Below are 26,551 nucleotides of genomic sequence, written 5' to 3'. Positions count from 1 at the left end.
CTGGAGTTGGATGAGAGAGGAGGCAAGAGAGGTCAACAAGGAGGTCCAGCTACCTCCCCATACCACCTTTCTCTCTCACCTTTTCATCCCTCCACCTCCCCCACCCTGTTATCACTGTCTCTCCCCACACTGGCACTGGGACTTCTCTAGCCATTTTGGATGATTGTGAAGACACACCACCAAATGAAGCTGCACATCTTTTAATGTGTTTGGATATTCATAAAGTAGTGTCAGGACTATATTTCCTGGTGTCTTGTAGCCTTCACCTTTGCTGTGTTTATTTTAAAACTCAAAGGATCCTGACAGAGCCCTCCTTTCTTCTTTTCCCAGTCCCTTTTGCATCACCTTGACTTGCTGTCTTTAGTCACTCCCCTCTCACAGCCCCTCAGTACTTACATACATACCTGTAATTTTATTTATTTATATTAATGTGTCTCCCCCCTTTAGACTGTAAGCTCATTGTGAGCAGGGAATGTATTTGTTATATTGCTATAAAACTCTCCCAAGCGCTAAGTACAGTGCACTGCACACAGTAAGCGCTCAATAAATACCATCAACTGACAAAGACTGAGGCAATATTTTTTCTTGGGCATTTGACTTGTAGTAATTACTGTCTTTGTCACCCTTGAGCACAACTCTGTTCATAAACTAATCAGAACAAGGTGTGGACAGTATCCATAGGTTTCAGTGAAGAGGAGATTCAACGCCTTTCCATGGGTTTTAGCATGTGAAATGAATGGTTTTCAAGTGTGCGATTCAGCACCCTGTAAATTCTGTTTTCTCTTAGAGTGGCAGCCTAGCAGAGGGATGTGAAATTCACAGATAACTGAAAACCTCCTTTTACACACCCACTTCTACCTCCTCCCATTTGACCTTTCCAAAACTGCTAAAAAAGACAAACTCAATTGTCTAATCTCGTTTCTGCTCCTCTACCTTTCCGTCATCTTTTCCCTCCCACTTCCATCACTCTCTGGAGGAGGTGCTAATCAACAGGGAAAATGGCAGTTTACGGAAAGAAGTGAGAGCAACGGATAATCTGCAAATACAGTTGCCGTCACCACTACCACTACTGGCTGCAGCAACTCTGTCCCTTATGAGCAAACTGCCCACAAGGAGGTTACAATCTCTGACCCTTGGCTCTATACTGCAAGCTCATCCTTTAGACTGTAAGTTCGTTGTCTACCAACTTGGTTATAACTCTCCCAAGCCCATAATCCAGTGTGCTGCACACAGTAAGTGCTCAATACATTAAATTAACTAATGGCCCCCTGTTTGCTCATGGTCTCCTTGTATCGTAGGCAACAGCTGACTGGAAGCTGTGCACTGAAATCCTCCATGGGATAACCCCAGCTTCATGATTCCCGGTGTCTGTGAGTGCCGCATTCACTATCATTCTAACCTAATGCATGACCGAGCGCAGGCAGCAAGTTCCAAATACATTCCTTCCAGGATTTTAAGGCATAGTCTAGCTTCACCTTTAGACCTTCACCCTGCATCCTCACAACTGTGCAAGCTGGGGAGAGATACTTGCTGCCCTCCCTTCATTGAGGGTAGACAAGAGCACCAATTTTGAATGAGACTCAACCTCATTTATTCAGTCCGCTTCCTCCGAAGACTCTTGAATCATTTTGTTTTAGATGCAGTTTCCCATTTTGGGTTTACCCTTTGTGTGCTTTTTTGTGTGGGTAACCATGCTGTTGCAAAAATCTCTTGTATATACCCACAGCTTTAAGCTTATACACACACACTCGCGCATGCACACACACACACCCCAATAAAAATGTGTAACATACCAAAAGGTACCAGTCAAATAAAAGACTAACTGCCTATAAAATTTCCTTTTAGACAGTTAAGTCATAGCTGGAAGTTGGCAACAAGACCATCTGAAACCACTAAAAATCATTTTGTGATGCTCTGTAAGACTACAGAAGAAAGAAAAGAGAAAGAAAGAAAAACACCAAATTCTCTTTTCCTTGGTTATTTTGCTCTCTGTAAAACAATTTCACATCTGGACTGATAACTTGTACTCCAAGTTTCAGCCCAGTGCTATTTAAACAGCCCAAGTTATAAACCTCTTAAACTTGGGGTTTATAATAGAAACACTGACAGACCCTTAACTATAGTGCCTCTATAGTAATGAAAGCACAACTATTTCATTATAGCAGTGTCTGGCAGTGCTGTTATAATTAAGAGGCTGTCAGCGTTTCCATTATAAACCCCAATTTTAAGAGATTTTAAACTCACATTGTTTTAAATAGCAAATGGGCCCGAACTTGCCTTACAAAACATACAAAATGTCAAACCAGATGTGTCTCTTTTTTTTTGTTATTTACCAAAAATGACAAATAAGTGAAGCCTGTGTTTTTAGGTGCTAAAGTAGTGTAAAGGTACATGAAAAAAATCCCTTTGCTTAAAACACATGGCTGATAAAATAAAAATAAAAATCTGCAGTTGTTCAGTCCTTGGCGGAGACTGGTGTCTTTTCCTTATAATTATGCTTTCTTTTTACACGTCATTTGGAAAACCAGATTTGCACATATTTAGAAAGCTGTTTTAAAATGTGAATCTGCATCAGCACTTGATTGTGGAATTTTTGGAAATGAAAGATTTTCTGTGGGTGCACCTGAAGGCAGAAAAAGCTAGTGCTATATTGCAGGAGTTCGACTTCTATTGTATTGGAAAACGTGGCCCTGAGCAGGGTGCCAGCTACATGCCAGAGGGATGGGGAGCAGGGGGGAGAAAGCATATCCCTTTGGGGACCGACAAACCGTGGGGATGAAGCCAATGGCTTTGCCTCATAGCATTCCGGGCAGGGTGCGCAGCCAAAGCTAGCCCTTCCGCCCCTTGAGGGCTGGAAGTGGAGCCAAAATGGTAGCTTCCCTTATTTCCCCTGCTCCAGATCCCAGTGGCATTCCTCTCGCATCCGCCAAAGTCTGAGGCCAACCTGGAGGCTCCTCTGGCCGCCGGCCTAGCCCTGGAGCTGGGCAGGAGCTCTGGGCGTGGGGTGAGCACAGCAGCATGATAGGTGATCTGTGGACCAGACAGATGTCTCGTCTGGCCCAGCCCTCTAGCCCAGAACAGGCTCATGCCTGACAGCCCTGACTATTTTCCCTATTTATCCCCCAGACCCATGTGTGTCTATATTTCTCCCTCCCCATCCGGGGTCTGTCATCTTTTGTCAGCCTCACCCCGCTGGGTGTCCCTGACAAAGTCACTCCCTCCCTCACAATTAAAAGCTGGCACCTCTAGATAAAAATGCAGAAATTGGTGGAAAGTATGTATGTCTACTCCCCGCCCCCCCCCACCTCTCTTTCTCTTTAGGGTTTTTCTATTCACAGAACTTGACGGGTCTGATATATGTTGGAGAAGTCATAAAATAACAATAAGAATGGTATTTGTTAAGCACCTACTATATGCCAGGCACTGTACTAAGGGCTGGAAGGGTGTGACAGGATGACCAAAGAGTGGGTTTAAATACAGCATGGGCACAGGCATCTCTCACTGAATCGCCCTCCACCTATTTGAAGCAGCATGGCTTAGTGGAAAGAGCATGGACTTGGGAGTCAGAGGCTGTGGGTTCTAATCCCGGCTCGGCCACTTATCAGCTGTGTGACTTTGGGCAAGTCACTAACTTCTCTGTGCCTCAGTTACCTCATCTGTAAAATGGGGATTGAGACTGTGTGAGCTCCACATGGGACAACCTGATTACCTTGTATCTACCGCCGTGCTTAGAACAGTGCTTGGCATATAGTAAGCACTTAACAAATACCATTGTTATTATTTTTCCTCCCTATTGCCTCACCAATGCACTTAGTCTCTCCCCCAAAGCATTTAGGTATACACCCAACCCCCATCTCCACTACACCTACGTACATATCTTCTACTCCGGTGCTTCCCTTACCTGTAATTTATTTCAATGTCTGTCTTCTCCACTAGACTGTAAGCTCCTTGAAGGCAGGAATAAGGTCTACCAACTCTATGGTACTCTCCCAAGTGATTGATACCGTGCCCTGAAAACAGTAAGTGCTCAAAAAACCCGAATGATTGATTGATCGATCCATCTCAGTGGGCTCTTACCAAGCTCGGGGAGAGATGGACAACTCTGAGATCCCCAAGGAAAACTTCTCTCACCAGCAGAAAGACAATAGATGGAAGGTGAGGTTTACCAGGGCGGGGAGACCCTCCAGACACCTTCACACTGGCCCAGCCCTGTGGGCTGGTGGAGGTCAGAGTGGGCAGGGGGAAGGGGGCAGGGGTGTTGGGGTCAGTTGCTTTGCTTGCGAAAAAAACTTTCAGCTCACCCTTGGGGCAGGTTCAGATCCCCTTCTCTAAACAAAAAAACAAAACAAAAAAACCAATCCCCTGCATTTTAAACATTCCTTTGGAGTTTTGGTTAACACCCTCCTTCTTCCCACCCCCCCACCGCAAAAAAAAAAAAAACAAGCTTGCACACCCATCATCGTGAGGTAAGTGATGGTGAGAGCCCCAGGGTAGGTTTTATTTTATTTTTTTAGAGAAGATTGCAAGTGCCAAGAAGCCTTCGTCCTGGTCTGAAAGTTGAAAGGGGAAGGGGGGAGGGAAGACCTGATGGTATGTATATATTCATTTAGTGGGTTATTTATCAGTCAATAAAGGTGTTGTCCCTAAAGGCAGACACTTCATATTTTATTGTAATACTGTAATTTCTACTGAGAAAGACCTTTTAACCCGTTCGCCTCCTTCTCGGCCGGGATCCCCAGCGCCAAGCAATTCCCAGTCCTACGCCTGGGGGGTTGGGGTGGGGACTGTATTAAGCTCACTTTCAGGAGCTGTTTGTTGACCACGTTCACGTTCAGAGCCCTGAAGCTAAAAGCACTTTACACCATAAAATAAAAGCACTGTCTTTTTTTCTAAAAGGTTACGTCTGGAGGCCACGCTGCTCATACTTCATACAGAAAACTACTGAAAGGACTATGAAATCCTCTATGATTTACACTCTCTTACTGCATTAGGGTATAGATCTACTCGACGCTAAAAATACGGTGGAGTTTCTAACCGACGTGAATATATGTGCATTATTTCAGAAAGTCTGTTGGAAAACTTGTCAACACATTATAAAGCATAAACCAGGTCTTGGCCATTAAATACAGAGATCAGAGACAGACTATACACCGCAGGAAGTCCTGGGGAAAGTCTCCCCACTGGGGAAAAAAAAAGTCTATTAGTAAAGAGTTTGCCCACAGTGTACACCAAAGATTTTAGGGAGAGCTCATGGACCGTAATTACAAGACATAAATGGAATCAGTAAAGGCTTTACAGCCCTACACGCAGTTAACCGGACTGCCAAAAAATAATTTTAACATTGTCATAATTTATTGCCTTCCACAAGCCACTTCAAGGATGGTAAATATACTTATTGTGTATCCATGTGTGCTCGTTAAACTGCCCTTTCCCTTCTCCCCAGAAAACCACCTGCATCATTAATCTACGCTTATGTAATATTTAAAAATCCCTTATAACAACATTTTTTTTTCCAGCTTCCACTGTTCTCCCATCCCCCCTCTTTGAGAGGTTTAAGTGAGCTTCCTGGAGTCACATGACACAGAAAGTGATGGGGGGAAGGAGGGAGGGAAAGGGAGGAGGGGAGGTGGGGAGTGGAAGGCAGCGCTACCGTGCCATGGATCAAATGCCAATACAAAGTCATAATTATCCGGACGGGATGAAATATGGTTTTAAGGAGACGAGTTTCCATTTAATGCTGGGCGTTTTATGATGGCGAAATTAAATACGGTTGTATGTTAATGGTGGAAACGATCCTGGTTGCCACTCTCCGGGCATCACGAAAGCAGCTGCAAAATTGGCTTTTTTAATGTATGTTTTAATATGTGGTTGAGGAAGTCACCCCTGGAATCTCAAACAAGTGCAATAATAAAGCAGACCTACTTGTAACTAAGTGCTTAATTTCCTATGATTTTTTTTAGAGAAAATCAATAAAATGTTGCCAGTTATTTATTGGAAATAACCACAGATAGGTACCCTGATGTATGTTGGCTTTAGAGAGCGTACAACTGTGTAATGAATTGTAATTCAGAAGACTGTTAAATGTGAACCACAGAACCTTTCAGAGGTAATAAAGTCATTACTTTATACGCTACAGCCACCCAGAAAAGCTTTATACACCCCATTATCTATAAATCAAATATATTTCCACAATGCACACATACCTATTTGAACACTTTCAGTGTATATGGACTCTTATGGATAGATGGGAATAATATTCAAATCTTAGACACTGGGGTTTCCAATAAGGCAGTTTGCCATTGTGATCGGAAACGGCTTTTATATTTTAAAACTAACACTCCCCCCCCCCCCCCCCGGTCCCTTCCTATCCCTTCCCTCTTCACTCCCTCCACCCTAAGTCATGCCATTCACGAGGTCCTCGAAGCCCATTTTCTAAGAAGCGGACAAAAAACAGGGTAAGAGAGAAGCTGACCTGCTCTGACGAACCCACGTGAAAAAGGAAAGCGTGTCAGGTCCGTGTTACAGAGCGTTTACAGCAAACGAATCCTTCTGTTCGGTGTTTGAGGATTACGTTAAGGGGGAAAAAAAAAATCACCCCAAACCCAAACCACCGCAGCAACAGCGAGCTCCCCTGGGTTTCAAAGTTGACCAAGGGGATGAGCCCCGGGTGAACGGGAGTGGGCAGGCAGGACTGGAAGGTGTTTGTGTATTTGTGTGCAAGAGAGAGAAAGGGAGGGATGGAGAGAGCAAGCGGGCAAATCTGTTGAATCTGGAGTATCGATCGGGCAAAATAAATACCTTGGTGGGGGATGGGGGGGGAGGGGTGGCACCAGGGAGTTTCAATCAATCAATCAATCAATCAATCAACCGTATTTATTGAGCGCTAACTGTGTGCGGAGCACTGTACTAAGCGCTTGGGAAGTACAAGTTAGAGACAGTCCCTACCCAACAGTGGGCTCACAGTCTAGAAGGGGGAGACAGAGAACAAAACCAACCGTGTTAACAGAATAAAATAAAGAGAATAGATATGTACAAGTAAAATAAATAAATATGTACAAACATATATACAGGTGATGTGGGGAAGGGAAGGAGGGAAGACGTGGGGGGGGATGGAGAGGGGGACGAGGGGGAGGTGGGCCCCCCCAATGAGCCAAGGATGCCCGGTTGGGAAGGAGGGGGCACCGTGCCCGTTTGGAGGAGGGTCCTCTCCGGGCGACTGGCATGGGCATTTTCACCTGCCCCTCTCCACCAGCCCCGGTCCTTTTCCCTCCCTCCCTCCCTCCTCCCCTCCCTCCCGCCCCCCACCCCCGAAGTCCGCCCCCCGCCTCTGCCTCGCTCTCACTTTCGGCGGGACGTGGCTTCCCACCCTCTTTCTTCTCCGCCACCTCTGATCTCTTCTTGCCCCCGTTTCCTCTTTGGCAAAGGACGGGGCCTCGCGCCTTGGGCCGGGGCCGCCGCTGGAGAAGAAACTCGCGATTGTAGGGGGTGCTGTTGCTGTACATTGGACGGAAAACTGAAAGTATCCCACGCCGGAGTAAAGCGCTTCTTTGACAGCAGCAGCCAGCAGCAATATGTGTGTGTGTGTGTGAGAGAGTGTGTGAGTGTGTGTGTGCGTGCCCATTAAAGAGACAGATGCTTATTTCCAACAGGTCTTCCCTAATTTCCCAATAATCTTCTGCAAGAGAGAGAAAAATAGACGGAGATAATACACCCGAAGAGGGGAGGGGATGAAAATGTACGCAGGCAGGAGAGGCTGAATTGCTACATACCGTGGTGTCAACCTCGCTACTTTCCTTGCCTGCTGCTTTTGTGAACAAACTGAGCTCTCTTTTCCTCCCCCCCCCACCCTTTCCCTTTCTCACCTCCCTCTCTTTGGAAAACGTCATTATTGCAATTTTGCGGGTTAAAATATTTTACAGTAACAGTAAATCCTGGTCTGTACCTTCTCTATTTTTTTTTTTACTTCCCTCCTCTTTTTTTGCTATGGGGGTTTTGGGAGAGCGAGATGGGCTTTAAAAAAACAAACTTTTTTTTCCCCCTTTGTGTCTGTTGCCTCCCTCCTTGTGGCCTTCTGCACCTTAAAACCAATAATAGCCATTTGGGGAACTGCCACACACGCTTTTTTCTTCCCCAAAGCTCATTCCTTATTTCATCCTGCCTGCTTCTCCCCTGGGCAACCTTGGTGTGCTGGGTTTCTGGTAAGTTTCAATGCTGCTGCGTCTCCACTCGATGCCGCTCATCTTTTGCCCCTGATGGTTCTGCCCCGATCGGCTGGCCCCACTTTTGTCAAGAGACTTTGTTATGGGTTAACCGCACCCGTCCCCCCCCCACACCCCCTCCTTTTCGTGATGCCCTGGCACTGCTGTTCCTCTGATTCGCGCTTACAGTTTCATTAAGACACCCTTACTTCAGCCCCTGCTTTGCCAGCCTGCTTGTGCTGCTATCATTCTTTTGAAGGGGAGAAGGGGAGGTAGTAGTGAGATGGGGCTCGGCCTCCCCTCCCTCCCGGCCGCTTCTTGCCTTTCCATCGCAGCTGTACAATTCCCCTCTTTCCCTCCCCCATCCTCTCGCCACCCCCCCCACCACCTGAAAGCAGAAGACTCCTCCGGTCTTCCTAACGGCTCCAATTCAGAAACTTCGTTTTCAATGGATTTCCCATTGAACACTTTTTAAGCAGGGTGGTGGTGTAAGTTCAAGGTTCAGTTTCGAACTTGGTGGGATTTTTCGGGGGTGGGTGGGTGGGGGATTGTGCAGTGCGAATTGCTTTCGGCTTTCGCTTTGCCCGTGCACGCCTTGGGGGTGTGCTGAGGTGGGGGAGTGGTGTGTACGTGTGCGCGCGCGTGTATGTGTGTGTGTGTGTGTGTGCATGTGCAGGAGGGTGTCCTAACTACCTGGGATTTCTTTTTCTTTTCTTTTTCCATCATCCCCTTTCTTGGCAAATCTGTAGCCGTGCCTTTAGTATTATTTTTTAATCATTTTTTATGTTAGGTTGGGGGCCCAGGGAGGATGGCTTCTCTTTCCCCTTGCTCTCCCCACCACCCCAATTCCCCTTTCTTCCTTTTCTCCTTGGCCACGCCGTTTCCTCCTGCACTCCCTCCTCTGCGGCCAGTTGTGAGCCGAGGGCCCCCCTCCCCTCCACCCCATCCAGAGGCAGCTTGGTGTCTGGAGACCTCCCCTCCACTCCCCCCCACCCCCCACCCCCCAGCACTGTCCATTGGCTTGTCCTGCTCTTTTTCATGTCCAGCCCCTGATGAGTGTCCATTGGTGTTGGCTCCCCCTTCCCTCCTCCCCTTCTCTCCTGCTCGCCCTGCCCATGTTTTGTATGTCTCTGTCCATCCAGGCTCCTGACGTTCAAGTTCGCAGGGACGTCACGTCCGCACTTGAACTTGCAGCTCAGGGGGGGCTTTTGCCATTTTTTTCATCTCTCTCTCTCTCCCTCTCTCTCTCCCTCTCTCCCTCTCTCCTTTTTTTTTTTGCCCAAAAAAAAAAAGCCATGACGGCTCTCCCACAATTCATCTTCCCTGCGCCATCTTTGTATTATTTCTAATTTATTTTGGATGTCAAAAGGCACTGATGAAGATATTTTCTCTGGAGTCTCCTTCTTTCTAACCCGGCTCTCCCGATGTGAACCGAGCTGCAGTTCACCAGCCGCCGCCGCCGCCGCCGCCTCCTCCTACTCCACAAACCCACCATGTCTCGCCGCAAGCAAGGCAAACCCCAGCACTTAAGCAAACGGGAATTCTCGCGTAAGTAACCCAATAATAATAATAATAACTATTATTATTATTAATAATCATCGTGAGCGCGAAAGCTGAGAGTGGAGAGAAAAAGGGGACCGGGGGCATGCGTGGATCCTATTTTATTAGTTTTTATAAAAGAGAAAAAGAAAAAGAAAACCTTTGAGTCAAAGGAAAAGAATTTAAAAAAAGGCACTACACACAAACCCACTATCCGACCCCCAGCCTCAACCGTGGTGCACTTTTTGGAAAGCATGCTCCTATCTCCCTCCCCCTCTTCCCTCCTTTCGCCCCTTTCTTCTCTCTTTGAAGCAAGCAACGAAATCATTTCGGGGGGCCTGAAATATTCGTGATAATAGTGCAAATAACTCATAGGCAGCGCCGGGGACTAGGAGAAAGGGAGGGGGATTACTCTCTGGCCACCGCAGGAAAGAAAAGAAAAAGTCAAGGGTTTTAAAAAAAAAATCCTAAAAAGGGGAAGGGGGTGGTGGTGGAGAGGTGAGATTGGACTCGGACACTTAGACATATCTCAGGGTCAGGGGTGGTCTGGAGGAAAAGTAGAGGAAAGAAGTGTGAGGAGGGGTCGGGGGTGTTTATTTCGGATGCCCCCCACCCGCTTCGGCCTCCTGGGTCCCGGGTGTAGAAAGGTGCGGGAGGGGAGGTGGGAGAAGACAGACGGGAGGTTTTGCATTTGCAACGCTGGGGGAAAAGTGGCCGGTCGCTGTTTCCTTTTGTCTTCCCTCGGAGGTGGGTGTTTGTCCCGCTGTCTTTTGTGCCTGGCTCCCTCCTCTCTCTCCCTCCTCGCCGCCGCCAAAGGGCAGCAGGGGCAGGGGGGAGGGGGCGGGCTGGGGGGAGGGGGAGGTTGGGTTGGGGGGAGAAGCGGCAGCCGCCACCACCACCGCTCCTCCTGCTCCTGCTCCTGCTCCTCCTGCTGCTGCTGCTGCTGGCTTTCCCTGCCTCTCTCCGGGGCCATGCAACGTGCCTCCCGCTCCCCCCCCCCCACCCATCTGCCTCCCCCCACGCCCTCACCCTGCAAGAAGGAACGAGGAGGAGAAATGCAAAAAAAAAAAAAGATAATTTTAATTTTTTCCCAAAATGAAAACCTCACACTCCCCCCCACTTGACCGAGAAGCGCCGGTTCACCCTCCTCTCCCCCCCTCGAGAAAAGCTGCACGCATGCACACACCGCACACACACACACCGCACACCAACTTAAGAAAGAAAAAAAAAATCCCAACGCCAAACCTCTCCTGCCGCAAACTTAGTGTGCCGGCCGCGCGGAGAGGGAACGAGGAATTCCCTCCTCTTACTATTTTTTGGAAGATTTTCAAAAAAAGTGGAAGTGGATTTTGATTGGGAAAAATCTCGTGTCTGAATGTTTACAAGCATCGCGTGTGTCGGAGCCTGCTGCCAACAAACAGACCCAGGACCCGCGCTCACCCAACCCAACCGAAAAAACAGCAGCACCCCTCCCCGCCCCCTTCCCCAACAGAAAGAATATATATATATATAAAGTAAGACTCCCTGGTAAGACGAGAGAGAGGGGGGGAAACCCCTTCAATAAGGAGTTTTCCCCTCCCCCCAAGTGTCCTCTATCTCCCAGGCTACAATACGAAAATCTACAGCCCGAACATCTGCAACCCAAAGAACATGAAAATTGGTTTGCAAAAAAAAAGTCTCCCCCCTCCCCATTTTTTTCCAAAGCCAAAAAAAATCGAGTCCCCCTCCCCCCCACAATCATTTCACTTTCAAGGCATTTCCCCTGTCTGGGCGGGAGGAAGAGGAGGAAGTTTTATCCCCCTGCGGCCTTGCACCCTTAAGCAGGCCCCAGGGGCAGGGGGAGGACTTGGGGGGCGCGACCCCCGGGAAGCCCCCTCCCCCGGATCCCCAGGCCGGCCGCGATTCCAGCCCGGGACCGGGATCAATCAATCAATCAATCAATCGTATTTATTGAGCGCTTACTGTGTGCAGAGCACTGTATTGAGCGCTTGGGAAGTACGGGTTGGCAACGTATAGAGGCAGTCCCGACCCAACAGTGGGCTCACAGTCTAAAAGGGGTGCGGGGATGCGGGGGTGGAGGCGGGGCGGGGGGGGAGGGGGCTTCGGGGAGTTTAAAAAAGGAAGCCGCTCCCGCCAACGTGCTGGCTCAGGCGAGCCGGCGTCTGGCACGGGCTAAAAGTTTGGCAGCGAGGGAGGGGAAAAAAAAAACAAGAGTAGGTGTGGGGATGGGCGAGCGGGTCCACCGTGCGGATGCCCAACCTCTCTTCCTCCCTCGTGGTGGTGGTGCTTTTCTTCCCATCCCGCCCCGAACCCCAACTTCCCCTCCGACCCCCCCAACCTTCCCGGGCGGGCCCTGGAACACCGGGATTCATTCCTTCATTCGGTCGCCTTTATGGAGCGCCCACTGTGTGCAGAGCACTGGACCAGGCGCTTGGGAAGTCCAAGTCGGGATGCGGGACGAACCGCCCGGACCCCCTGCCCGCACGTGTTGCGGATTCCCCTCCTCTCCCCTCCCTCCCCCCATTCCCATCCTTCCCCCATCCCCGGCGGGGCCCGGACAGACGGGGCTGCCCAGAAACGTTCAAGTTACTTTTCGCCCAGGCGGGCGGCCAATTTGCACAGCTTCTTTTTTTTTTTTTAATTCTTCTTCTTCCCCAGAACTTGGGGAAAGAACTGAGAGATGGAGGTCTGTGTGCAGCCGGGGTTGGCCCATCATTTCTCCACCCCCCCCCCCCCATCGCTGCTTAGGATTCCCTCGGGCGACCCCCCCAACACACACACGCACGTGGATGCAAAGCGTTGGGATGCCCGAGGGGGTGTGTATTTGGGGAGGGGGGGGGTTACCTGCGTTTCCCATCCCTTTTCCCCGGCAATGTGTGAGGAAGGGGGGTGTGCATGGAGGTGCGAGGGCTTGCAATTTGTCTGCCGCTGCCCGTGCCCTCGGGGGTCGGGGGGCCGGGGGTTTGGGGGGGTCGGGGGTCGGGCCTGTCCTGGCCGGCTCCCGCTGTCGGCCTCGGTCGCTAGGAGGCAGAGCAAGATCAGGAAAGCTCGGCGAACTTGAACCTGACCGGGGCCCAAACCCCCTCCCCCCTATTCAGCCTTTCCCTCGGGGTGTGTGTGTGTGTGTGTGTGTGTGTAAAGTGGGGGGGGGGGGCGGTGGTTAGCGGGGTAAAGATTCTTTTCCCTCCTGCCCCATTATTTCTTTGTTCTTAAAAAAATTTTTTTTTTCTTTACTTCTAAATCTTGCCTGAGCCTCGGTGCCTTGCCCGAAGAACTCACAAGCCTGCCTGTGTGCGGTCACACTCACACACTCACACACACACACACACACACACACACACACACACACACACATATCATTTTATTTTGGGGGGTGCAGAAGAGGCCCCCCCCCTTCCATCTCTTATGCCCGGTTGTTTTGGGGGTACAGCAGGAGGGGAAGGGTCCCCTTGAAGCCCCCTCCCCTCGGGCCTTGCCCCGCCAGGGTGGCCCCCCTCGGAGGCCCCGTTGGCATTGGGGGAGGCAGGGCCCGACCCGCTGGGCACCGGCAGGGCGACGGGCAGCGAGCGCGTCCCCCACCGAGCCGGGCACCGGACCCCCGCATCCCCCAAACCGGGCCCCCTTCCCGCCCCGAGAGGCCTGCGGGGGAAAAGCCAACTCTCCTCGGCCACCCTATGCCATCTCTTCACTCCAGCGCTTAGAACAGTGCTTGGCACATAAGTACTTAACAAACACCATCATCATTATTATTATTATTACCCCCAAACGGAGGGGTGGGGGGCAGCGGACCCCAATCCCCGCAGCCGCGCTGCCCACCTTTCTGGAAGCTCCAGGCTTCGACCTCTCACCCCATGGACGATGCCCAAGGGGGGGGATGATGCCCATGGAGGGCAAACTGGCACCAGGGTCTCTCCCCCCTTCACCCCTTTTTCTCTTTTTTCCACCCCCCCATCCTGTTTTCCTTTTTATCTTCTCAGCAGCCGGGAGGGAGCTCTGCCTGCTGCTGGGGCATTCAGATGCCTCTTGCCCGCCTGGCTTTGTGAACCCCAGCATCCTTTAAAACCTTTGAAAATCAGATATTTGTGACCGGTGTATGCCGTTTCTTGCGTTTTCTTAGCCTCCCTCTCAGTGCTTTCCAGAGTCCCCCATCCCCTCTACTTTAAAAAACATGATTTTTAAAAAAATTATTTGAGCGGGGGTGCTGGTGGGTGTCGATATTGTTCAAGTGGAGGGAAATGACAGATCGGGGTTGTGGGGGGTAAAGGGAGGAGGTGAAAGGGGTGAAATGAGGGAGGTTTTAAGGGGGAAAAAAATTTATGATCGAAATGTAGGCAGATGATCAAATGGCCAGAAAGGAAATGTTGATGACCAACGAGAAAAGGTGTCCATGCAAATCGGTGGCTAAACCAAGAGAAACGTATTTTCATATTTCCTTTGTGCACTGCTGCGTCTGATTTTTAATAACCACTAACAATAAAAACACGTTTTGTTATTTCTCTGTACATCACCAGCCAAATGTTTTGCAATGAACACGGTGTTGAACGTATTTCATACATTAGGATATAATTCTGGTTAATTAGCAATAATTTACGTTAAGAGCATAGAAAATGTTGAGGTTACAGGTTTTATATCTGTACATTTGATCATCTTGTTATTTTCAAGAACTTTGCCTCCTATAAAATTAATTAGGTGAAATGTGGAGGTGTAATCAGCAACCTCTGAATTACCACTTCATTTCCTGGTTTTGATTATAAATCAGCCCAGTCACTACATTTAGAAGACTTTAGCCAAGTCTGTTTTTGTGTGGCGTTGCATTTAACTATTTGGTCTCTGGCAACCGAGAGCCCTGGTACTTCCAAATAATATTACAATTTCAGGAATAAATCGGGCCCCGGGGAAAAAATTCGTAGTGGAGCAATCCTGTTTTCTCCCAAAGAATCCAGTTACCACGGATTTTTCAAAAAGAGTGAAGTGGGCTCTTAACCTGGATTTCTCTCCAGTATGGAGATGTTATTTATACTTAGCGTTTAAGGAAAAAAATTCCCAATCGTCAATATATTGATTTAATATAATTTATCCGGTGAGACGGAAAAAAATTCTTGGGGAACGACTTCCTTATTCGTTTACCCTCCTTGTCAAAATGCAAACAAATACTCCATGAGAAAATGACATAAAGGCACAATGCTAAAAGCACGCCTGTTTACTTTCCGGTACTAGAAAAGTGTACAAGTGTATTGTGTATTTACCTTTTGGTCAGTAAGTTTGGAAGCGAAACACGAGTGCTTAAGCTGTTGTCTTTATTAGTTGGAATATAACCTTCATATTTCTGTGGTTGACCTTATGTTAAATTAGGAGTAGTACTAGAGGCAAGAAATGATGGAATGTATCATTGTGTCCTACTTGGAACCCAGGTGCAGGCAGATAGTGCTCTCTCTCAATATTATTTTACAAAGCACATCTGGGAGCTACTCCAGATCTTCCCCCTCAATAGTCAGTCTAGGTAGGGTTGAAATAAATTTAACCTGAGTTCACTGGATTTTTGCACTTTATCAAAATCTGTTCCAATATTCTGCAGTCAAATTAAAATCTATTTTTTGATTCTCTGTGGCTTTAAGTTCATTAAATGTGAAATTGGCAGCTTGCTAAAGAAGGTCAGACTGATTAACTGTTTAAGAGTTGTGCATATTCTGCTTCACTTTCATTAACTGACAATGTTTTGGATAGGTTTTGTATTCTGTAATGTCATTTCTTTTTGTTGTAGTAGTATAAGCATTGTGTTTCCTGGGGAGAGGAGTATCAACATGGGTATTATATATTTTTTTTCCCCTTGCAAGGTTAAGATGATGGAAGCTGTGCAGATAGATGCCAAGGTATTTTAGTGCAAAGTTAAGCAAACAGGAAGGAAAGTCATGTCTATCTTGTTATACCATCCATTGGCGATGATGTGTGCAGAAATAGCCTCATAATGAAGCATTTTGGAGCTCATTCAGAAAATTAGTCAACTTTGACAACATTAGCCAAAGTATTTCAAGTTTAAAGAAAGGACTTTTCACTGTTGTTATGAAATGTGGCATTCAGTTGTGACCATTCTGATTTTTCTGTGATGAGGGCCACCAAGTGTGAACATGTTTAGAATATTCTAGGCATTCCTTTCTTCTGAATGAAAAAAATGACTAATTGGCTTATTTTCTTAAGTACTCAGAAGTATCCTATTTAATTAATGTGTCCAAGAAGAATTGCCAGTGAATTTCATATTTCTTTGACTTGGAGGGGGGGAATAGCTGAAAATGAAAGCATGCTCTCCCCCGACCCCAGGCCTTCACCCATCCCCCGCAGAGTGAATTATGGTATATTACTATTATATAAACTCTTGTTTCAGAAGAAATTTACCTTTTTTTTTCCTGTGGCCACAGTGTAAATTTACTATTTTCATTGTAGATTTGGTATAATAGATTTATAGCCTATGGAAAGTAATCTCTGTATTTCATAGGTGTTCACTCAGGTACAGACAAAATATATGTGCCCTTATGTTTTCACTTATAATTTTCTGTTACTATAAACAACTTATACTTTGGAAACCTGGGACAAATTTGGCTTCGCTCCGTGGCAGTTCAATATTGCAGTTTTTCTTTCACTGATGCTGGGTCATTTTGTGTCATTTTATAGCGCAGTTGCATTTAGAAATCACATTTGGACCAAATTTGCTAAGCAGATAAGTTTGCCATCCTTGTTGCCGGATACCCCCCTACAACAGGAGGTGCTCCTTTAAAATATGATGATTTTCCTCAGTGATGCATCCGTTTCCTATTCGAAGTCCCCAACATCCTTGTTCATCTGATATGATGGGCTCCCGTTTGATCGGATTCATATGTTCATACCAGAAACGCTTCTCGCAATGTGGGTAAAGCTTGGGGTTGGCGGGTGGGGGGAGAGTCGTGTGCAGGGGGGGAAAGACTAGGGAGGGAAAGCGACTTTATTTTATTTTTTTTCTCTTCTCTTTCTCTCTAATGATTTTCCTTTTGTTTCTCCAACTGCAGCCGAACCTCTTGAAGCCATTCTTACTGACGAGGAGCCAGACCATGGCACGTTGGGAGCCGCCGAAGGGGACCATGACCTTCTTACCTGTGGGCAGTGTCAGATGAACTTCCCTTTGGGGGACATTCTTATTTTTATTGAGCACAAACGGAAACAATGCAACGGCAGTCTCTGCTTAGACAAGGCTGTGGATAAGCCACCTTCACCCTCACCGAGTGAGCTGAAAAAAGCATCCAATCCTGTGGAGGTTGGCATCCAGGTCACCCCAGAAGATGACGATTGTTTATCAACGTCATCTCGAGGAATTTGCCCCAAACAGGAACATATAGCAGGTAAATTTGAACCAAATAGAAAGCGTTTGTATGTTTTCTTGCCATGAACCGTGAAGCTCCAGCTAAGCCCTAAAGAGTGGGGATGGGTGGCCATATATTCATCTCTGCACCGGCCTGTACGTGACAGTTCCACCATGTTAACATAATCAGCACTTTGGTTTGTGTCAAGAAAACAGAAAATTAAACATTTCCCGTGCTGGTGGGCAAGACGTAAGCTTCGGGGGGTATGCACACCTGACTCCCTTAGTTGGTTTTTGATGAAACAGCAATTTCCTTCTCTTCATCGTTTTAAATACTAGGTCTTCCTGCTGACTCCTCGTGACCTGGGTCGTCCCAGTGTCTACCATTTTAAATCTTAGTGTCGTCCCGACATCTGCTCCAGATATGTCTCCCTGTCATTTGACGACAGGAATATCATGAATCTGCAATACTCTTGTGGGTAATCCAAGGGGAGGGACTAATTTTAAAGACCTCCCCCCAAACTCAGGATATGCCGTGGCAGGGGAATAGTTAACTAACATCCTCCAACCTCGGATCCATATTGGCTGTCAGCAGATAGGCTGTAATTAAACCCAGCCCCATGGCAAAGTGACACTACCGACCTTGACTTTAAGATGCCATTTTCTACTGGCCAGGCCAGAGTAAGAGAGGGCACTTGCTGAAGCGCACAGACATGCTTATTCGAAAAGTTTAAGGGCATGTTGGAAATTTCAAAAGGTTGGTTTGACAGGAAAGGCCGCTCTCAGCAGCCCGCCTCCTCAGCCAAATGATAAATGCTCTTCTGTGCTCTCGCTTGTCTCAGATGTGGTTTTGACCCATCTATCTTGATTTTGTTTGTGGTTTACACAACCACATGTCACCCTTGCAAATGTCCAGTGAAGAGCCTCACTTTTCTTGCAACACTATGTAAGAGTGCCTTTAAAAAAATGCAATCATATCATTTTCTTTGGTTAATTTTAACTGGGGGGCCGGGGGCGGTGGGGGCAGAGCTACTCTCTCATTAGGAGAAGATTGCAGGAGTTAGCTAGCCACAGGAAAGATAATTGAGATTTCAAATTCTAGCTGACACACAAGAGGCATTGGCCAGTCCAGTTGACGGTCTGTCAAGTGACCCATCAGGTGTTTTCATGAAACCACAAGGATTTAGCATATCAAGCCCAGTGAGTGGGTGATCTAGCGTGATTGAAATGTCCTTTCCAGCAGGAAATCTCTCTCCACTCTTTCCAGTGGAATAAGGCCTGGCTCGGAGCTAGAGGAGGGACTCCACATCATCATATGATACGTTGGTACTTGTCTATGACTTTGTTTGGCCACAAAGTTGAACCATAATAGGTCAGGGGACCCTTTGGGATTCACTGTCATCTAATTTCCCTTCCTCCTCTCCTCCTCAAAACCCATCACGAAAATCAAGCATGGCATTTGGGTGATTTGACGGAGGTGGGTTGGAGGGGTGTGGGGAGAAAAGGCTGAGAGAAATATCATTTAGATATTTTTCATTCACAGACGTGGAGGCTCTGCTATCAGTAAGCTACATTTGAAAAGTTTGGGGACTTTAAAATTGTATTATTCAGTCTAATACAGTTAGCTTATATGACGTGTAAAGATTTTTTTTTCTCCCTCGGAGTGGTATATGGTCACCGGTGACCATTCCATGTGCTGTCTGTGATTTGAAGGAAAATGAACAGAAGTGTAAGGCATGATTAATGAAGCAAGAGCTGGCGGAAGGGATTTGTAGTCCTGGGAGATCCAAAGCCATGCTAAATCACCAAATATGGAGTAACACTTGTGTGATGTAACAGTGTATTTACATATTGAACTGCTCTGTTTAAAAGACAAAACACAGTATCTGTCAAGCAAGAATTAAAACCACACTTCTTACTGCAGCCCCAAATAGGTCATTCACTCACAAATACGACTGCGTTTTTCGTTGTGATGGTGTGGGTGGGAGTGGGAAGGAGGCGCGGGGGTGGGGGGGGAGAGGAAAGAAGGGCGGGAGAAGGGAAGGGAAGCCTTTAAGCTTCGAATTTGATTATTACAGCTGTGGAACTCTGAAGAGGGATTGGTTGTCATCCGTTGTTTGTGGTTGTCATAAAGGTTCCAGTAAATTATTTTTCTTAAGGAGTCGGGGGTAGTAACTGTGGAGGACGCAGGGAGGCCAGAAAGCATACTGATTGAGTCTGTGTTTCGGGGCTGCTGCGATTAAAACTTGAATCAAATACTGATAGCTTTCAAAATGAGAAAAGATATCCAGGATATGCAGTGGATGCACAAGTGATGTGTGACCAGGTGAGATAAAGCTTTCATGCCCTAATAATTACGAGGGCTAGGACTATTCATGCCATTGCGTTTAATCACATCTTCTCACCCTGGAATTGGCTAAACAGTTTGCTTGAATTGCAAAGCAGTGTGCCAGTACCTGGATTCATAATTTCGAATATCTAAAACTAATGAATTAGGAGTGCCCTGTGGCAAAATTGAAATTCGAGACCATTGAGTGATCTTAGGTACTTGCTGGGAGGGGGCAATTCAGTGGAATTCGAAGTGGAATTCAGGCAGAGGGCTGTGTTTGGGAAAAGCCCATGTCCATGGTTTTATATCTGCTTTTCTTCGCACGATCCAGAAGTAAACAAAAGCCTTAATCATTCAAAAAAATATCTGAATGTGCTGTTTGAAAGGGAAAGAGCAGAGTACTCTCCATTGTCTGAAGCATATTGAAAAATTTGAAGAAAAATGTATTTGGCAATTGCAGTCAAGGTAGCCGATTACGGGTGCTTCAGAGTTGGTTTTATTAAAGTGTTCTAAGTTTGATTTTGGGCACAGTCAAGCCTGGTGTGCCATTTTAGAGTCAGTAAGCTAGACAAGAACAGTGAAAGACCGTCTTCCTAAGATAAATAATGCTTGGCTTCAGTGCTTTCAAATATAAGAATAAGGCAGCCACTTAAATCTGCAGCAAATTATTTTGCATTTTAACTGTTGATAGACCTCTTCCAACAAGCACTATTCAGGGGGAAGTTCAATTTTTTATCCGGGAGATAAATAGAAACACTCAGGCACACACATGTACACTTTTGTCTGTTTCTGTTTGCCTCCATACATTTGTATTATTTCACCTTGAGTTTGATTTCAGCTTTTTGGTGATGTTGACCCAGCATTTTTTTTTTTTTTTGCAGACATGCCACAAATTCTACAGAAAATTGAGAGGTTATGCTGTGTAGGTCCAACAAGGCAGTTTTCGTCCATATGAATGTCAGATACTCACCACGAGTTATCTGCAGCTTGTGATTTGCAGTTGGGGCTTTTGGCAAGGGTTTAGTTTTCCAGTCTCTTATTTTACAACAGGAGAAAATATTAACAGAAAATTCGTGGTGAATGTGAAACTGCTGTTCATGTATTGGAAAGGCCAAAAAGGAGTATTTACAGCCCACTAGTGTCATGTTTGGGGGGAGGGGGTGGGTGTGTGTATATCTCTGTATCTCTGTGTGTGTTGGAGGGGCAGTTTGGGTCTTGGAGTGTACAAACATGGATGCTAGGGATGGGTTAATGAAAGGCTGGTTTTGAGGGGAGGAGTTGGAGACTTAAAAGACTACTACCCTAATTATGCACCTCACTGCCATGTTGCACCTTCTATTTATGATTGTGAATCTACATATTTCATATTTATATTGGTGGACTTTTTTGGCCTAGACAGTCTAGGTAAAAAGAAATGTTAGGCATAACAGATTCTTGTCTCACATAGTAAAGTGGGAATTATTCATTCTCCAAAATAAAGTAAACCCATCACATTTATTTCAAGATGGATTACGTTTTGCTGCCTGTTTACCTATTTAAACATTCCTAAATGGGAATTTGTTTGTTTTTTTTCCCCTCTTTGCACCCCTATAATCTTTGCTGCCTCAGGCTGGACTGAGAGATGTATTTGAGCAGTTACAGTGTGGTTGTAAATGAGATCATAAATTGTAGTAGCCTATTATTACTATTTATTTTCATTGCTCTTGATTTGTTTTGTCCTGGGTAAAAATTACTGACATCTGAAGTGGCTGCTTGGAATTGCAGCCATGTAAAAGTGTGCTGGTCAGAATTTTACCTTTGGGTAAAATCAGGAGAGGAATTAATATTTTGCATGATTAATACCAAAGATCCTTAGAGAAGGTAATCCTGGCAAGCTCGTTATCAGTTTGTCAGGCCAGTACCCAAAGGCTCAGGCCACTGCGAGCCCTACATACAAGCTGTATTTGTAAATAAGACAGAGAAAGGTTGTGAACTGGCAGCCTGGTTGTTTTGTCAAAGTACAATGTCAGAGAAACTCTTTCTAAGACAAATTGTAAATAGAACTGTCACAGTGATTGCATGATTGAGCTGCAGAAGTGTCTTACAATTGTTGGCATTGTCAGAAGACTTTTGAAAGCTTAATTAAACACAGTGGCCTGTATCACTGCTAAATTTACTTCTGGAGGAAAAAAAATGCTAAAATGTAGGAGATCCAAAAGTTCTTCAAATGTTACCCTTTCAGTGACACGTATATAAGATGCATTGTACATTTTTCTAGTAGCCTTTTATAAATAACAGTTTTGAGGACAGGTCCACGTGATATGAAGATCATCCTGTGTATGATGTGGAGATTGTGTTAGTTTTTCTATCCCCTGCTGTTACAGACAGTTAATGTAAAAATGGCCTTTTATTGGTAACACAAATATGTATTCACTCCAAGAACAGAAGCTGAGAGGAAAAGTTTTCCTCACATTCTATATGACTATGAAAGCATCAGAAGTGTTGTAATTTCTTAAATCATGCAATTTCTTTCCTTCCAAGTTGTGCCGTTTTCTTGAAACGATTTGAAATACGTTTTGCACATTTTTCCTTCGTGAATATAGCACTTAATTGTGGAGCTGACCATGGGCTGAAATGGAGCCAGATGCAGACTGTTCGTGATTGAAGTGTGAGAATAGGACACCTTAAGCTTATAGTAAAGGGAAAGATAGATGCATGTTAATGGGGCTATTTTACAGGCATTGAAAATCGTTAATTTCTCCAATGGAGGCTCAGTGGGGTTAGACTAAACAATGAAAATTTAATTTGGGGATTTGGGGAAAACAAAAATACTTGCAAATTAATAGGGGAGTGGGTAATGCAAATTTTCCCAGAGATATTCATGATTTAGAAATTGAAGTTGCCTTCTAAAGGATCACAATAACAGCACTTACATTCCGAGCATCCACACTTGTTACAGGGAATACTGAGAATCTGGAATGTCTTGAAGAAAATTAATTTTTGTCTCAAGTAGAAAATTCAACCAGGGAGGGGCGCAAAACTGCGTCACTCGGTGTAAATTTAATCTACATTTGTTGGTCCGTTCACACCCTTTATTACACAAAGAAATCATTTGACAAAATTCACCCCAAACGCAAGCCTGTTTTTATATACAGTAGTACCAGCTTTGTGCAATAAAAAGCACTTAGCATCGAGCTGGACATAGCCTGGCACCTTGCCACTTTTTTTTAGCATGGGATCTAATCACTAAGGATCTTTAGTACCTTTTAGCTTGTTCAGATTTCATTTGGGTCATGACTATGTCAGTAGTGTTGTTGTTACAAGGATTTTTTTAAAAAAATTAACTTGGTGCACATTTTCAATAGTTTTTTAAATCAAGGCGCTCTTTATTTGATGTGTCAATTTGGGGGATATTACTAAAGTTAATAAAATATGTCCAGACCATATAATTTAATGGATGAGGAATAATGTTTTTATTTGAAATACAACCAGAAAATTCATTTTCTCCTTTCCGAGGGTAAATAAGCATCTTTAAACCATGGGTGCTTATTGATGGGGGTACAGTAGTGGTCAATTTCAATAAATTTGTCTTTATAATTTGCCTTGTAGTTTTTTTTTAAACAATAGACTAATTAATTCGATCACAAACCATATTATTGCTACTAGGCACATTTTCAGTTACAAAATTAATTTCCAGTAAATGCAACTTGACAATAAAAGCTGAAGCACTTCACACGTGCAGACCAAAGGCAGCTTTTAAATAAAAAATGCCAACATTATTGGAGTCAGTATGCTTGATGCCAAATTGAATTCTAATCCAGTAAACATCATCCGGTATTTCTAATCAGTTTTAGGATGTAATGTATTCTATATTGGGTTCACTGGAGTTTGTTTCCCAACCTTTACTGGCCAGCTGCACTCACTATGCATTTTTAAAACATTTCAGAAAGGGTTTTCCTGGTTTTAGCGGATTGGTAACTTGGTGTCTGTTTCTCAGCTCATTCGTCATTCTGAGATGGCATTGAGTTAGGTTGGCAAGGGAAAGATTTGAGGTGTGAGATGTGGTGAGGTCACTGCTGATTCCAGCAGGGAATTTGTGTTCTTCATTTGCCTTTACAATAAGAGCACACTCGGTGTACCTTAGGGTAGCGCTCAGGTGTGAGCTCAGATGGGTGCATGTAAATGTTCTGTCAGATGCAACACAGGAATATTAATGTTTCCTCCACCACCACCACACCATAATAAAGCTGTACACAGCAAGCTTAATATGCGGTCGATCTGGGAATTATATAAAACTCAGGTAGCCTAGTGTGAATGGTAGGGATGTAAAAATGTTTCAGTATGTCACAGTTTCTGATTCTGTTCAGTTTTCATCCGTGAAATGAAAACCGCATCTTCTTTCTCTCCTGTTAAGGTGGTGGTTTTTTTCCTTTTTTTTAAGGTGCTTATTTTGGGGTTCACATGGCTGAAAGCATTGGTTCAATTGTTTATGTGCCTTTTTAAAGACAGTTTTTTTTCCCTCCTCCTTTTTGCTCGTAAATGTACCTGATTAAATACTGTACAATAAGTATTTGGGGTCAGTCCCAACACCTTTAAAACCCAGGGTTTAAATTCAGTGCTGAGTTAGGATTTCTGTAATTTCATTTGCTCATCCTTACCAAAGCACAGTTGGAACGCCATTAAACTATTGTGCTTTTATATTTCCTAACCCAGTTGTTGTTTGAGGTTTTAAAGAGGATTTTTATAATGTGTTCACTTAACAGAATCAACAGCTGTCAGAACCAGTTGTGGTAAATCCACAAAATGTACAAAGAAAAATACACGCATTTCCTGAAACAAAACACTTGAAAAAAATTAGCTGCCAAGAACTGATGAATTATAAGTTTGCAGACAGTGCACCAAAGGGTTTCTTCTATTTGCTCACCCTGGAGACTGATCTGAACTAATCTGATGCAATGCTGTTGGAAGTTTTACCTGAACAGGTTGTTGCTGTAGACAACACATTTCTACATTTTACGTGACGTGAGCATATCTAGCAGCCTGTGCCTGGCCCTCTTTCTTTCTTCTTTTTATTTTTCCTTCTTCTTTAGAGAGGCAGATAAAATGTCAAGCTCTTAGATGGATAAGCAACAAATTATATTCACATAGGGGAAGTTGATCAAGTTTAACCTTTCTGTGAAACTAAGTGGTGAGAGGAACCCCTAGCAAACCTCCCTTGCAGGTAGGCCTTGGCAGTATGTTATTCAGGACTGAATAAGGCTCAGTGAATTCCCAGTGGACTTCTTTAACACGTATGTTGATGAAGGGGATATCTAGGGAGCTTTGGTCAGTCACAATGAGTTTTTGTTTTCACCCTCGGTGTTCTTAGCATAAACGCTGAACGATTACACCTCCAATTTGATCTTAGTTTTAGATTGAGGTTTAGTCCACTGATTAAAAGTGGTCATTAAAAATAAAGACTCGAATTATTAGGGTGCTTCTGGAAGAGCATTGGTAGGGTTTTCTTCCTTTTCTCTATCTCTCTTTGAGCTTTTGAAATAAATAAGTGCCTGACTGGCCCATCACAAGGGAGTTTTAGATTCGTGTCCACCAGTTGTTCACATTTCGTGGTAAGTAATGCAGTATTTAAAAAGTTGTCAAAAAAAATTGCGGCGGTTAATTTTTAACTGGGGAGAGAAAGGTAGCCTGGAGCATCGAACACTACATTTCAAGTTGGGTCTTTTCTTTTGCCTTTAAGCCATTGAGTTTATTACTCCTTGGGATAAAAATCCCAGATCTGAAGCTTGGCCTTCCAACATCTCATGTGATTTATGTGCTGTATTTACATTTAGGGTGCGATCAGCAATGTGCCTTTACCAGTTAATTTTTTCCACATAGAATTCAGTGCATTGTCCAATCTGAAATATTAATTAACTTGAGCATCCTTTCCCTCTCCCTAAAAGATTAAAAACAGCTCTCCTCATTTAAAAAGGTACATTGGAGAATTATTTAAAGGCTGAATTTTAGAAATAAATTACTGTGTTAGAGGGGAAAAATCAATAAGGAAAATTTTAATTCTGATAAAGATACTCTTGGATCTTTGAAAACAACTGCTGTCCTTTTAACTAAAACATTTGAGGAGCTTCAAAGACTGTGTTTTTCTTCTGATCTTAGAGCTGTGTCACTGGTAGCAGGAGAAAAAAAATCTTATTCTACATACAAGTGGATTGCTTAACAAGTCAGCACAGACACATACTTGTTTGTACAATAGAGATAAAAATTCCTGTATAAAAATAATTCAGTTGCTGACAGCAGGCATTGTGCTGGGTCTGCCTCTTTTGTGTGGACCAGGGATGGAGACCACCTCCCCTTCTTTCTGCTCAGGGCAGTCTGTCACTATTGCTTGCTGAATCCTGGCAATAAGTTAATTGCTATATTTTTTTTTTAAAGGAATATTTTGAGACCTCTTGGGTGCATTCGGCTGTCTCATGTGACTGCTGTCTGTGCAGGGGGAGAAAGGGCTAATAGGGGAAATGACTTGAAGGCAGTTAGAGAAAATTTGGCCTTCAATTCCCATTTCCTTGGCAGAGAAGTGTGGATTTCTAAAACTTTTGTTTTTAATCTAATTCTGATTTACTGCGTCACATCCCAAAGCAACCCTCACCGAACTCTCTTTGTGTGAAGTAATGTTAGCATCAAATAGAATTGGTCCAGAAGGCCTGTTGCTGATACCGATGTTTGGTGAAGCAGATTCCAGGCAGTAGTAGAGTTTATTTCTTTCTAATAAGTGTTAAAATTTGAGTGAGCAGAACACACGGAAGAGAGAACTTAAGGAATCAGAGATTGGATAGTAGTCCTTATCTACATCTTTTTTATTTTCCTTGACAGATTGCAGAAAAGTTAAATGGTAGTAAATAGTTGGGGATGGCGGAAGAGATCGGTATTAGGCTGTTTTCGGTGGGAGTTCAACTTGGAGGCAAAATGTAATCACCAAGGCCAGTCTTTGCCGTAGAAACAGCTGAGCAGTGACTTGGTGGTTCTCAAATTTGCCATTCTTCCTCAGTTCTCTGAGTGGCAATTAGAATACCTAGTACATACCTAGTGCTTCTCATCTGGGCCTCAAGGATAAATTCCCCAGATACTGTTAGATTACCAGAAGAATTAAGAAATAAAAAGAGGGTCCCAGATTGACACTTGGGA

At 44.9% G+C, this 26,551-nt stretch overlaps 1 protein-coding gene across 6 annotated transcripts in view; it reads left to right on the top strand.

Annotated features, from left to right (window-relative positions):
• Positions 1-8,094: 8,094 nt before the first annotated feature.
• The window catches only part of BCL11A (BAF chromatin remodeling complex subunit BCL11A), a 105,827-nt gene continuing 87,370 nt past the window's right edge, over positions 8,095-26,551 (top strand). For 4 of the 6 annotated variants that reach the window (XM_038751714.1, XM_038751715.1, XM_038751713.1 and 1 more), the window contains exons 1-2: positions 9,427-9,746; positions 16,775-17,104. In XM_038751714.1, coding sequence (XP_038607642.1) covers positions 9,692-9,746; positions 16,775-17,104 — 385 coding nt within the window. In that variant the 5' untranslated portion in view covers positions 9,427-9,691. Of the gene's footprint in view, positions 8,199-8,586; positions 8,687-9,426; positions 9,747-16,774; positions 17,105-26,551 lie in introns of those variants that run through there. The other 2 variants (XM_038751712.1, XM_038751711.1) reach the window with 2 other exon arrangements.

The sequence above is a fragment of the Tachyglossus aculeatus genome, chromosome 9 (genome assembly GCF_015852505.1).
Source record: "Tachyglossus aculeatus isolate mTacAcu1 chromosome 9, mTacAcu1.pri, whole genome shotgun sequence".
In the NCBI taxonomy this organism is placed as follows: Eukaryota; Metazoa; Chordata; class Mammalia; order Monotremata; family Tachyglossidae; genus Tachyglossus; species Tachyglossus aculeatus.
The sequence above is the reverse complement of the archived record's forward strand: the minus strand, read 5'-3'. Positions and strand labels throughout refer to the sequence as shown.